The sequence below is a fragment of the Chlamydotis macqueenii genome, chromosome 2 (genome assembly GCF_036417535.1).
Source record: "Chlamydotis macqueenii isolate bChlMac1 chromosome 2, bChlMac1.mat, whole genome shotgun sequence".
NCBI classification, from domain to species: domain Eukaryota; kingdom Metazoa; phylum Chordata; class Aves; order Otidiformes; family Otididae; genus Chlamydotis; species Chlamydotis macqueenii.
In genome coordinates this window covers 61,339,065-61,353,772 of record NC_141557.1, presented here as the reverse complement: position 1 = coordinate 61,353,772, position 14,708 = coordinate 61,339,065, and the positions used below count along the sequence as shown (strand labels likewise).

The 14,708-nt window shown below is 38.4% G+C and overlaps 1 protein-coding gene across 7 annotated transcripts in view; it reads left to right on the top strand.

Annotated features, from left to right (window-relative positions):
* TNS3 (tensin 3) overlaps positions 1-11,844 on the top strand; it is a 259,528-nt gene extending 247,684 nt beyond the window's left edge. For all 7 annotated transcript variants that reach the window (XM_086743082.1, XM_086743080.1, XM_086743079.1 and 4 more), the window contains 7 exons: positions 680-775; positions 2,752-2,829; positions 4,512-4,589; positions 8,296-8,464; positions 9,473-9,541; positions 9,674-9,700; positions 10,725-11,844. In XM_086743082.1, the coding sequence (XP_086599208.1) occupies positions 680-775; positions 2,752-2,829; positions 4,512-4,589; positions 8,296-8,464; positions 9,473-9,541; positions 9,674-9,700; positions 10,725-10,869 (662 nt within the window). In that variant the 3' untranslated portion in view covers positions 10,870-11,844. The remainder of the gene's footprint in view (positions 1-679; positions 776-2,751; positions 2,830-4,511; positions 4,590-8,295; positions 8,465-9,472; positions 9,542-9,673; positions 9,701-10,724) is intronic.
* The last annotated feature ends 2,864 nt before the right edge of the window (positions 11,845-14,708 follow it).

The window sequence follows — 14,708 nt, the reverse complement described above, 5'->3', positions numbered from 1 at the left end:
TTGGACTTTGAATGTCCTCCTTACATCCAGCTTAACAATTTTGATTTGTCCTAGATTCCCAAGAGGTAAAAACTGTCTTTAAAAATCTAGTGAAATCTGAATGTTTCATGTAATTATTTTCAGGAGCAAAGGCTTAATGTAAAACTGCAAACATTTTAAAACTTAAAAATACACTGAGAGACTTGGCATCATTTAGCTTTGTGTAGCTAAATGTTCTATTGTTTTAATCTAGGAAATTCTATGAGCAGAACTGTTGCTAGAAATCTTGAGTATTTTATCATACTTCTACTCCCTTGTCACATGGATACAAATTCTAATAGGCAACTTCTAACCATTCATTTTCTAAATTTCTGTTCCTGTCTGTAGTTGGGACTGTACTTGGACATTTTGGATACCAGTATATGTTTGGATGTCAGTCACTTATGGTTATAAAAGTTTTTCATCTGATTGTCTAAATTGAGCTATTTGCTTGTTTGGTTTTTTTTTTTTTTTGCAAAATGGTCATTTTACTACAGCTTGTAACCTTGCAGCAGAGCAGGTCTAATGTATTCTTTGCATACTGTCCATAAAACATTTGATGGTAATGTGGAAAACTGCTTCATAAAGACCTGCTAATTTGTGAGGCTGTTGTCTGTTCATTGCTTCACTTCATGAGCTTTCTTTTTATTTTTCAACACAGTTGGAGATTTGTCAAATGAACTTGTAAGGCATTTTCTGATTGAATGCACTCACAAGGGGGTGCGCTTGAAAGGATGTCCAAATGAACCGTATTTTGGTGAGTACTGTGCAGCACAGCAACACAGAAAATGGAAACAATTTGCATTTGCCAGAGCCGTTTTATAGACTTAGATGGAGTGCAAATGAGAGAGTACTTTGCTGAAGTCCTGATGATTTCTGTAGGAATCCATTCTAAGGTTATAGTAGCCTTGTACATGTTTACCTTAAATATATGTGCAGGGCACTCTAGCACAGATGCACACGACCAAGCTTCAAGTGGTCGTGCTTGTGTACCACGACTGATATTGCTGCAGACAGCTGAGCTAGATGACTGTTATGGGCCTTACTGATTCAGGACCTTTGCCGTATTTTGTCCTATATCTGACTAAAATGACACCAGAGTGGGACATTCACAAAGTACATTATGCTGTGTCAGCCCACCTGATGTAATGTGATGAAAGCACATTACCTGTTCTGGCAAACAGCCAAATACCTACCTAGCTGCTCACTCATTTGCTTTTCTCAGTGGGGCAGGGGGAGGAAATGGGATGGGAAAGCTTACAGGTTGAGATAAAGACAGGGAGGTTGCTGACTCATTACTACTGTGGGCAAAAGGGACTCCACTTAGGGAAAATTAAAATAATTTTTTTTTTGCCAATTAAAATGGGTATTCAAGTAGTGAGAAAGGAAGACAAACATTAAAATAACAATTTTCCTCCCACTTTTCTCAAGCTCAACTTCACTACTTCCCTTCAGACTCCTCACCACCACTGCAGCTAGTGCAGGAGGGGATGGTGGGCATATGGTCGTTACAGAACAGTTACTCTCTGCTGCTTCATCCCTCTCCCACTTTTTCCCTGCTGAGATGTGGGCTTTCCCCATGGGCTGCCATCCTTCAGGAAAAAAATCTTCTCCAGCATACACTCTCTCTGGGCCACAGTTCCTTCAGGAAACATCCGTCTGCTCCAGTGTGACGTCCTCCACAGGCTGCAGGGTGGAGGATGTCAGCTTGGGCGCCTGGAGCACCTTCTTCTTTTCTCCTCCTCTGACTGGTGTTCCCTCTGCTGTGTCTAACCGTTTTTGTTCCTTTCTTGTCTCTGTAAGGCCTTTTCTGCCCTTTCTTAGATAGGCTTTCCCAGAGGCATCCCACCCAAGGCTCAGGAGTGCCCTGCAGCGGGTCTGCTGGAGCTGACTGTTTCTGCCATGGGGCAGCCCCTGGCCTCTTTGCACAAAGGTCACCTTGCAGCCCTCCCAGCCCCTGCTAGCAGTGTTGCCATGTACAGCCATGGAAGGGTCATATATGATAAAATTAACAAGTGTAAAATTTGAAGTAAAGGTGGATTTTGAAGTAAAAGTGACATATTAATGTCAAGAATGAGTAATGTTTAATTATTTTGATTAAGCCAGGTCCAAATGACAAAAGTAACTTTGAATAGAAAAGAATAATAATTTAATAGAGAATGCTACGTGCATCACTGCTGTATTGAATGGAGGAGGTTTTACGTAGACCATCTTTTATACTTTTATAAGCACAAAATAGAGGTACATGTAGACAAAGCTCTAGACAGTGGAGACTAGGTGACTAAGAGGCAGAACTCGCTCTGTCTCTGCCTCATCACATAGCATTGACCCTTGTGCCATCTTCATAAGATTTTACTGTATTTAATGTAGCAGAAGTTAAGAGCATTGAAAGGAATTTACTGACTTCCCTATGTTACTGTTTTTGTCATTTTCGTGCTTTCTCCATTTGAAGCAAAACCACTTAGGTTAGGATTAAAGCAATGTGTTTAAGCAGGGAAAGGGAGCGTGTGATTGTGATTAATGAGTTCAAGTACATCCAGCTGGGCTAGTGCTGGGAAACATGAATACGCTAAAGTTGACCGAAGAAAGTCTTGGGTTAGGTGCCAAGAGAGTATTTTTAAAAGACGGCAACGGGGAGGCCCCTTGGTCCATAAAATACTTGAGAACCAATGTTAAGCATTCTAGTTGTCCACCAAATTAACTGTGCGTGTCTTGTTACTCTTCTGACCACAGGGAGTTTGACAGCTCTGGTGTATCAGCATTCCATCACTCCACTGGCATTGCCCTGCAAGCTCCTCATCCCAGACAGAGGTATGCTTGTTAAAGTACAGAAGAGATACACCCAGCCAAGCTCTGCTTCAAAGTGTCGGTGTCTGAAGGCAGATGAACATGTTGCAAGTCAAGATTTAAGCAAGAATGCACAGGGAAGGAAACTATTTTAAAAGTGGTTCCTCAGTACTGCTGATGGCTCTTATCCAAGCTGTAGTTGTGAGCAGACTAGTACTGTGATGTTTCAGTCATATGCATCATGGAATTCTGCACAGTAATCTAGCATATAGGAAGAGAGGCATGAGATCGTGCCCATGTATGGTTAGGTGTAATCACTCATTCAGGTCTGGGTGGCAAAAGGGCTTTAGGAAAGGCAAGTAGGTAAAAAACAGGACGTGCCCTGCATGTGACACTGGCAGGAAGGAAGTAGCAACTTACGACAGGTCCAAATATCATATTTAAGTAAATGGTCAAAAAGCCTGTGTTGCATCATGGGACTGCAATTCTAATTTTAGTTATGGTGATTTCATAAACCACTCTAAGACAGCAGCAAAATGTAGCTGTGCTTGCCCCATAATTCAATTGTCTGTTACTCTCCTGCATGAAGTTAACACTAGATGTATTATTGAAATGTTAAACAGTCTTGTGGTTTTCACTGAAGTCTTTAAACTTGTTAAAGGCCGTATGTCAATGTTCAAACATATCATTTGAATTATGCAAATACATTAATGAAGCTATTTTAGCACAAAAAGATGCTATGGTAGATGTGACCAGAGATCTCTTTATATGGCAAACGAGTGTGGTAGGTGGGTTTGTTCTCCTTATCCTCCTCACCTAAAGTGGAATGTTTCTTCTGTTCTGGCAGAGGTGCAGGACTGAAATATTTGCCTTGTCCTGAATAAACATACCACAGTGAAATTTTACTTTGGATTTATTTTTGAATCTGGTATGATCACACATTGTAAGATGATGTTCTGTATTGATGATTCTGGACACAATGTGTGAAGTGTTTAAAGCATATAGATAACTCTAAACATGTGAATAGTATCACACACCGTATTACTGCTCTTTTTCTCATTTGAATGTATTCAAAGACAGCATGCATCATGTTAAATACAGCTGTGTGATATTTTATATGCATTTATATAACTGAAATAACGTACTGATGGACTGTTTTCTCACTGATTTTAACAGAAGATTGGGAGACAAACATTCCACTGCTGTCTTAATAGTTCAGATGTTCATTTTCTACATGACTGTGAAGAAAGAAGGGTTATGTTGTCATCTTCTGAATCAAAACACAATTAATTGATTTCATCATAGAAACGCAAAGTCTTTAGGCCTAAATTAGTGTAAACTATACAAATTCAATTAGATAATTAAAATTGCACTATTTTAAAAATTTTGAGGGAATATAGCTGTTAGTATTATTTTAATGTGAGATCATGTGTGTCCCTGCAATATATGCTATGTAGTTAATGTCTTTTACTATCAAGAAATAAAGGTTCAGCATGCCTTCTGCAGTGCTGGAGGCAAAAAACTGATGGAGCACAAAACCCACATGAATTATTATAGTTGCAGATACAAGATTGTTTCACATTTCTGGCCAAGAGTTGTAGAGTAGATGAGATCACAATTACAGAAGCTAATCTCACCCTTGACCGTGTGCATTGATTTGTCCATTCAAGCCCAAACAAGACACAGACGGTGTTTTCTGTTTGCAGATCCCTTGGAGGAGATTGTAGAAACCTCTCCACAAACTGCTGCGAACTCGGCAGTGGAGCTTCTTAAACAGGGTGCAGGTCTGTTAAACTTTTTCCTTGCATTTGACAATCACGAAATTTCGTATCTTACAGGCTGGGAAAAGCTGAAGCTTAGACTGACTGAAGGATATTTAAAGGGAGCAGTTGAATTTAGAGTGCTATTTAGAAGTGTAAAGGGCACTATGAGGATATGTACCAAGGTCTTTTTGTTTTCTGCAACCACTTCCCAAGTTCTACCACCCTGTGTTTGCTTTCCAGTCATATCTCCCATGAGAATGTGAGGTACACATAGTTTGGTTCAAGCACAGCAATTTTTAAGTGGTGACATTGCTTTCATAACTGATGAACTTAGAGAAGATATTTTCAGCCTGTGGTTGCAGAGGTTCATGAACTATGTCTGAGGTCTGCAAAAGGCAACTAAGGAAGGTGTTCAGTAGGCTTAAATTCTCAGCATAGGGGTCAACAGTACCACTGGAAAATGCTTACTGTCCCATCAATCTGGCAAAAAAAAAAAAAGCCAACCTACCAAAACATTGCCCTGTGCTTCACTTGATGCTGCATGTTGTTAGGAAATGTCCAGTGTCTTTTCCATTGGATAGTGTTTTATGGATTCTCATGCATACTGCAGCACTCCTTCTGGCAAGTTAAGTTGTCTTGCTGTAAGGTTATTGATGTGACAAAAGAACCCTGACAAGATTACCTCCAAATGATGTGATACTATACATTGGTACTGTCTATATTGCTTTCAAATAGAGGTATTTGCAGCAGCTGTGTATGCTCTGTTTCTCATCTCCTTTGCCTGTGTGCAGCTGACCCAGAGACAGCTAGTGTAATAGCGTGTCTGAAAAAGTATGGCGACATCTTAACCCACCATTATTGGACATGGTGCTCTGAATACACTTTCATAATCTTAGGGCTGTACTTAGTACAAATGCAGCCATTGTGTTATTCCCCTGTACAGTGGGCATGCCCAGGGGATCCTGTCTGTGCCCTCCCATGGTCTCTGTTTTTCAGGCTGCTATGAATTCTCCCTAGGATCTATCTGTCCACCTGATTAGTCACATTAGAGCAGGAGAATACACTACATTTGCCACTCTCCTTTGAGTTTAGCCTACCAGTGGAGCCACAAGCAAAAGTGGTGTGACTGTGGCCAAGCATGCCTTTATAAGAATGCTACCTCATTGCCCTCACCCATTTTAGGCATTTCTGAATGGAGCAGTTGTCAAGCTGAGCAGCTCTGGAGAGAGGGAGTGTTGCTCCTTGCCAGTGCAGCAATCTGCTTTGACTTAAAAATTTGAAGTACTGCTTCAAGTGCTGTAATCGAGCAGGAATGTGTGGCTGAGGCAATGGCAAGCCTTTGCGAGACTGTGCCAGGAGTGAGCACGTGTTAGCCTTTTTTTTCTGCTAGCTCTGGTGGTGTTTGTTGTGGCCAACAGGGGAAAAAAAACAAGGAGAGTGAATTTTTGTAGAATTTTCACTCTTGAAAATCCAACAAAAGCGCATGTGTTGTCTTTTTCTTTGAAAAGTATTGGCCAAGCAAGTAGAAACCAATGTTTCTCAAAAGACATATTTCTTACTTCAGTTGGGGCAGTAGTCAGGTAACTCTTTAACAGGGGCTGTCACATCATGGATCGTTTGGGGGACATAGTATGGGGTTTTTTTTTCCCTGGTTTTTTTTTTGTTTTTTTGTTTTTAAACAAAGAGTTGGAAACTGAATAGATAAATTAGCTAGGAGAGATTCTCAGAGGATTTTTTTGCCTTGATACATCATTTCCTACTGATTTTTCCATGTTTCAGAGGTTCATCTCCAGTCATTAAAGGTATCTACTGTGTTTGGTGACTGCTTTTGAACTATCACATTGAGAGCAATCTGGACAAAAAGCTTGGCTGTTTCATTTAGAAACAAATAATGAACATAGTCTGTTGACAGCAATGTAATGCATGGCAGAAGAGGAAGGGAAACCCTTCATCTGGGTCTCAGAAGTGGTCAGGATGTGACTGTGAAACGAGGCAAGCTTCCTGTGTTAGGAAAGGCTCACAAGGTAATGAAGAGCTTGAGATCTGTACCAAACGTACAGAGTAATGATGTGAGAAGAGAAGAGCTTATGGTTTGGAATGTTATTTATAGGTTTGGATAGACATGACAGAAAGCTGTCCAGCAAGGAAGGCCTCATTGAACTTGCCATTCATCTTAAATCCCTCTCTGCATTAGTTGTAGTAATTGATTCAAACAAAGGTTATTGAAACTGTCACACCAATGCACAAATACGCTGGGCAAATTTTACACTACAAATCAAATAAATCGAATTTCTGAATCCCTCTTTTCACTGACAGACTGCAGAGCTTGAAGTTACTGGTCTGATCATCATGCTGCAAACTTACGCTGTTTTCTTTAACTGTACGATTGCTTGGTTGTTTTGAAAGTGCCAATGTTTAGCTATGTATTTTATGTAGTTAGTCACAGGAGAAAGCTTTAGTCAGATTACAGAATAGCCATATGCGAAGAGAAGCTATTAGATATAATTTAATCTTTGCTTTCACAGTAAGGTTGGCAAGCCAAGCTAAAATGCTAACCAAATCAAATATTAGCATGGTAATTTGCATATGTCAGCTGCTACAGTTGTGAATTCTGTCCTACACAAATATTTTTACTAAAACACAAAGTCTGTGGGTACCAGTGTTTAGCTACAGATGTGCTTAATCGTTCTTGTTTGTGCTGTAGAATAAAGACTAAGAGGGCTTTTTAGTTTCAAAAATGTTCTTAATCTGCTTGTAATTTTGACTTTATACCACAGTCCCAAAGCATTTAAGCAAGTGAATAATAATAATAATATGTGTATAATGTTATATGGCACTGTTACAATGTAGTATTATGTAGTATTGTATAGTACTACAGTACTACTACATAACACTATGTAATATTAGTGCTTATTTTCCTAGTGCTGCGGATTTTATATGACACCAGGTAAAAAACTTAACTGTTCGGTAGCCTTAGAAACCAGTGAGCTTCTATTTTATAGTCATACTTCAGAAGTTACTAATATCTGTAGGAGAGGAACAGGACTTTTAAAAATAAATGCATGCTGGGGTAAAGGATAGAACTAAAAATATGTGAGTCAGTAATTTTTCTCAATCTGGAAGCTGCTTTTGTTTGCCCTAAAATCACTGAACCTACAAAGCACTATGGAGTAAATGAGAAGTGAGCTTTGCAGCCACCCTCTGTTCTTTATGGGCTGAAAATGTTCTTGTCTTGCCAAACAAGTGAGTGGTTTCCTTTGAATATAGTTTAAATACCACTGGAAAGTGTAAAATGTGTGAACGTATGCTGCAAAAATGTGTATTTTCTTATTGGCTGCTGTAATTGAAGTTAAAAGCAAAATATCCCCATTCTTTCCCCTCAGGAATGCCTTTGCTGTAGTAGAACCTCTGAGTGGCCTCTCTGCTGTTGTCTTGTATTTATTTAAATTTCAAGATATGTGGGTAATAGATGAACACAGTCATTGGCTTAAATATAAAGGTATTAAATACAAAAGGACAACAAAAGCTCTGTGACCTCCAAAATTACAGTCTATGTAAACTACGAAGCAACAGTGGGACAAGGTGAGGCACACATAGAAGGTTTGCTAGTTTGCTGCCAGTCTTCGTTGTTTGCTTTACAAAGGTGGAAAATCTGTGTTTCATTTGGTTTTGTTGTTTGCTTGTTGTTGGGTAATGAACTCTCAGTCTTTCCCATCTTTCATTACAGCATGTAATGTTTGGTACCTGAATTCAGTGGAGATGGAGTCCCTTACAGGCTACCAGGCAGTACAGAAAGCCTTGAGCCTGACGCTTATGCAAGATCCTTCTCCTATCTCAACCATTGTCCATTTCAAGGTGTCTGCGCAGGGAATCACGTTGACAGATAATCAAAGAAAGTAAGCGAAAGAGGGATGGGGAGAGAATATCCAGCCTTGTCTCCAACAAGTGTTGACTGTTGTTGCTCTGATTTTCCTAGTTATGTTCTGCAGTCTCTGTCTCAGAGAATAGTAGCATTGTCTAAAGAATGACAATGACATCGTCAGCTGTATGCAGTAGTAGAGAATGAACTTTTTAAGCTATGGACAATACTTCCACATGGCAGCTTTTATCTCTGGAAGGTCACTTTGCCATGGTATTTGTTTAATTGTTGTTATTTCTTATAAGAAGGGAAAGTAATGGCTTTGCCAGCATTTAATATTCATCCTATTCAGTGCAATAACTTAGCTTCATGGTATCTTTTACCAGTATCACGGAACAGAGTTGGCCTAAGCAGGCGCTGTATTTCTCCAGTATTTGAAATAGTGCTTTGGATAGCCTGTAAAATGCTATGATAAAAAGTTAATTTGTATTTACTTTGTACTGAATGCAATTAAGGCTACCACAAATTCTTTTGCTTTGAAAACTGCCAAGAACAAAGGAGGAACAACACGAATTGATTATAGGTTAAAAAAAGTAAGTTTCCAGACCTCTTGACTTCCATGGGGTCTGCAAGCGTTTATAGCAGATCAAGGACAAAACTGTAAACTATAATGCCTAGGAGTGCTTATATTTTGAAACTTAATATAATCAAATTATTGGCAAGTTCCAAGAAGTTGCATTTCTCACTGACATAGTATTTAAATGGCCAGTTTTTGTAAAAAATACATTTCATAGTTCTAGTTCTTTTTCTTAGCTTCAGGGTCAGTTTTCTTTTGATTCAAATACTTGATGTTACTATTCTAAATATGGATTTATTTGGTTGGAGCAGTTCAGGTGGCTTTCAAAGTCACTCAGAGATAGCAAAAAGAATACATCATCATTATTAAATTCAGATTAAATGTAATTTATTTTTCAGATCTGTTTATTGTTTAAAATTTTAAGCATCTTAACTATTCCTAAAACTTATTTTATTTCCTCCTATCCAGGCTCTTTTTTCGACGACATTATCCAGTCAACACTGTTATTTTCTGTGCTTTGGATCCACAGGACAGAAAGTAAGGAAGACAAGCAGTATTTATAATGTGTTGATCTGCAAAAAAAAAAAAAAAACAACTAACATAAGTTTAATTTTTATTTTTCTATTACTCCCCCCCCCCCCCCCCCCCGCTTTCTTAATGGACAACAAGATGGATGAAAGATGGCCTTTCTGCAAAGTAAGTGGACACCTGTCTGAGTATTTTTTTAACTGAATGTTTTAGGAATATCATTACAGTGATGAGTTTCAGTGTTCTGAATTACCTTTGCGTCATTTAGAATCAGAGATGTAGAAGGGAAAGCAGCTGTTCAGAGACAAAAGTGTCTCTACCCACTGTAACTGGACTTTAGTTACTTCATTTGCACCTCTGCAAGTCAGGGCCTAATTCTGTAATGTTGGGATGTCTGGGCCAGAGCTAGTGTGTTTTATTTAGGTTGCGGGTCTGTGATTTGACTGAAGTTTCAGAAATTAAAACAGAGCCTTTTGCTACTCAGTTTTGTGTTCCACTTGTCCAGCAACACTAGCACAAGCTTACTTGTCTCACTTAGCTTTGGAAAAAAAAAAAAAAAAAAAAAAAAAAAATCCCACACATGTCACATAGATGAAAACACTCCTAGCAATACTAGTGTCTGGCATAAATAGATAATTACTAGTGGATTGCAAAGTATTTTCTCCTGAAGGGAAGCATTGTCCCCCTTTTACCAAAAGAAAAAACCTAAGCACAGAGAGCTCAGACACTGGTTTCTGGAAAAGAGCAGAAATAGATGGCTTAAGTCCTATTTCCAGTACTCTGTCTACAGAGGTGTGTAGTCCTCAAAACCTCTCTTTAGGCAATTCCTAACACAGCACGCCTCACACCTCCCAAGGTAGATAAGAAAACAGCAGTATTGAATCATATTAAATATATCCCCAGCATCAGCAGTGTGCCTCTGACAGCAAACAGTACAGGATGCAATGCAGATAGAGTAGAAGGAAGAGGAGAATCTCCTTCCCTGATTCTGACCGTTCTGAGCCACTCAGGAGCTCCCGAGGTGACTGGTGCATCTGGACCATTGTGTTTAGCAGTCACACAGGGCCTTTTCCATCAGAACAAATGAAGTCTGTTTTGTGCTTTTGGTTTCTGCAGTATCTATTTTGCTTTATGAAATGAAGCAATGCTTGTCTGCCTGTTCTCTGATATATTGTGATTGTTGCCCCTGCAGAGTATTTGCATTTGTTGCCAGGAAGCAAGGCAGTGCCACAGACAACATATGCCACCTCTTTGCAGAGCATGATCCAGAGCAACCTGCCAGCGCCATTGTGAACTTTGTATCAAAGGTCATGATTGGGTCCCAGAAGAAGATCTGATGCCTTTCCAACCTTGACTCAGAGCTCTTCACTAATTTCACTGAAGGAAAGCATTGTGAGAGAGAGAGAGCCTATTCAAGCAGCAATGTCTGAACCTTGTCATTCCCAAGAAGGAAAGCAGAGGATGATCTGTCTGCATTGTGTTTGCAAGAGTTCAGCCTCTTCTTTGAAGATCCCTCTGACTTAACAAAGCATTTATTTGTTTTTATATCAAAGGACAAAACAAAAGAAGCTGGGTGCCACTCAAACCCATGTAGCCCATGCCTGAATGAAGCATAAATTAAAAACTTTTCTCCTGAAGGGTTTCTAATATATTTTCACATGCTGTTTCTCATCATTTATTGGAGCAGAAATACTCACTAGGCTGTGCTACTTTTTTGTGCAGAAAATGTTTTGTATAACCTCCACAAAGACACTTGCCATAGTTGCATCAATGGTAGCTGTAGGCCTTGCAAACATGCTCTTAAGAGAATGATGGTCAGAGGAGGACTATTTGCTCTTCCCTTCATCTTTATCTGATCAGTGATGGGAACTGAATGGAGAAGGGGGAAGATGTATGTGAAGAGAAGGTTTGTGCAAGTTAATTTCTGAAAAGAATGAAACAGCAGTGTGGAATGTTCAGGGAGATTGTTCTGTATTTAGAAGGTTGGACTGTATTAGTTTGAAAATTTTTAAATAGGGGAGAGGTGTCAGAACAAAAAAAGCTTGTGTGGAAATCTATTCAGTAATTGTTTTTTTTGTATTATTTTTTTATACAGAGAACTAAGCAGGGAAGATCCTGTATTTTAATAATTACAGGATAAAAATGAGGGAAAAGCAAAGAAGAAAATAATATAATTTATATATTTTTACTTGTGCCAGATTATTTATAGTAAATCTCAGATCTTGATATGTCATATGGATATTCTTAAGCTAGACCGCTGTTGAGCTTTGCCTCTTTAGTGCTATTTTGCATAAGTAAAAGTGTGTATAGTCTGTGCCTTGCTATAGACAAATGTCTCATATTTTTACTTTTGCCTTACAGTGACAAGATACTTCCCATTTCCTATCCCTGCAATACTGCAAAATTATTTGTCTCTGCAATACTGTTTTGGTAGTAACATTTGTTCCCCTACCTAATACATAATTATATTTGTGGATTCTTCCTGGCCCCCTTTTTATTGGAACTATTTTTGCTTTGTAATAGTTTTTCAATAATTCCTTGAGTCAGGAAATCCAAAAGGGAATGGAATTTATTTTGTTACTCTGTACCATTTCTTGAGAGCTTTTATGTCACGATTTCTACAACCGTCACACTGGTACATAAATCTATCTTTTTAAACACATTGGTATTTTAAATGAGTAACAAAGTGCTAGTTAACTGTTAGCTTTATAGAAAATGGATACAGTAGGTTACAGTGGAAACCTTCACAAGGAAGGTAAGCTGCTGACGTCTACTGTGTAATTCCCATTCAATCCAAAAAGAGCAGTACTAGACCTCGATATCAGAACTGATGGTAATAAAGCAGCTGCAGTGTGACAGTGCTGAAAAGTTTCATTGTCTCTTATTTCTTGATGTGTGGTTGTCAAAATTATATTAATAACCTGAGGAATAAAATGACATGCTGAGTTTGGCATGCTGATGTATGAGGCACTGGATTAACTAGTAACTGAATGCACTTGGAGGATTTAATCATTTTATCGTATTTTACTACATAATGGTTAAATGGCATAGGAAACTCTACTTGGGCCATATAGTGAGAATGTTCCACTAATTTGAACTACATTTGTCCTCTATAAACCATGATCTATTTTTTATTAACATCTCTCTTCCTATTTCCTGAAGTATTAGGACCATGGAAAACTTACTCAGTGACCATAGTCAAAAGTGTTACCAAATTATTTGTGTAACTATGAACTTTGTATAAATAACTTTATACTTTTTAAAAGTAAGGGGGCGGATAAGAGAGGGAGAGAGAAGAAAGGTTTGAAGTTTAATGTATTTGGACCAGGAAGTGGTGTATTAGTAGCAGTGGGCATTAGATGTGTATACAAAGATGAAGCAATACAAAGCATAGTAGCTACCGTTGAAGCAACAAAGGCAAGTGCCTCTGATTTGTACCAAATAATGCTGTTCTTCTGACACAGAGGTGTACTACTTAAACAGTGTTTATGTACCATCCAAAAAAGAATGCAGTTCTTACTTTTAGGAGCTTTGATACTTTTGAAACATGTGAGGACAAGTTTCCTTCTAATTTTCTTTTGGTGCACCAAGAACCCAGTTGCCTAATCTAGTCAGCCAGTTGGAGCCCAGTGAATTTCTTCAGCTGACATCTCAATTAGATTTAAGTTTCAGTTAGATTTAAATCTGATGTATTGTGAGCATTCCAATGAGGAGGAATTTTTTACTATATTTTTTTTTTACTTCTGTAGATGATACTTAAATTTTAGTGTCTTGTTAGACACTGACTGTTGGCCTTTGGGCCGAAAATAAAGTGTCTTTCCCCACCCCCCCCCGCCATGTATTATAATTTCCATTCAGGGCCTTAGATTCTGTGATTTTTATTTCTTGTGCTTTCTCAAGGCCTGCTGAATTCAAGAGCATAAGGAACTGAATGCTGACACTCCTGGTGGTGTTTTCTGGGAGTTTAGCTCTACTTGGTAAGTGGGAAAAAAGAAGTTGCTTTGTTTCTGAGGGATGTTTTCTATTTTACATTCCTTTGGATGGTATATTGCCACATGCTTTTGCTTTTTAATTAATTAAAAAATACACAAAGAAAATAATTCCGTATGTACCATTGTGTAGTGTATGTAGAAAGATGTTCACGAAACTTGTGTTGATGAAAAATACAAGACTAAATAGTTAATACAGCACTTTCAAGGTTTTTGGTAGATACATATATGCAGTTTCATAACTAATGGCAGCACGTTGACCCATGTATTTAGCCAGGCTCATATTAACCTGCTTAGTAAATGTACTACTATAATCGTACAGTGTTAAACTATAAAAATGCTAAAAGCCATGTTTTTAATTAAATTGTTTCCATGTATCCAACAGTATCATTAAAAATTTGTTTCCTTCTTGGATTTACCTACTAGTGAAATTTTTTTGCCTTTTTTCTTGAAGCTGTAAAGAAGCCTCAAAAGGTCTCCAGTATGTAAATGAATGCTCTGTAAATTCTTTGTATAGTCTTTTTCTCTGCTCTTCAGATATCACCTCTGTTCAGTTTATCATAAAATTATGAATGTGAATTTCACAACAGAGGGCAGTCTGTTCTGAAAGAAGGTTACCTTCTGGCATTGAAAACAGGCTAATGAGCAAAACCTTCTTGGTGAAGTAAGAATAGGTTGCATGTTGAAACAGGGGTTTCGTTTTTTATCTTAAAATACAAAACTTGACTCCACACGAGTCTGTGTTAGTCAAGTCTAGTTAAAGCATTTGATTTTCCTGGTTCATTTGCAGTTATAATGGTATAGAAGTGCCTCTTGCCTTCATTGCATATTTCAATGTAGGAAGGAAGAATATGATGTCACCTTCTGAGACGTCTGTACTTATTTAACTGTGCCCCCACAGTGGCTACATTAGAAAAACTTCTAGCAGAGCACGAGGGGGTGAGAAATCTAACCCCTAGCTGAAGTAGCTCTCCAAGTATAAAATCTGTACATCGGCCACACGTTGAAGGTTGAACTAGACACATGTTTTATCGGGATTATTTCTGAGACTGATAAACTCTGATGCCTTTGCTATGAGGTGTAGGCTGGCAGGAAATTTTAATTCAGTATGCTTGACTATCAGTCATCACTACAGGCCATCGTGAAGTTTATGCATTGGTGTAACACATGACAGAGTTATTAATGAA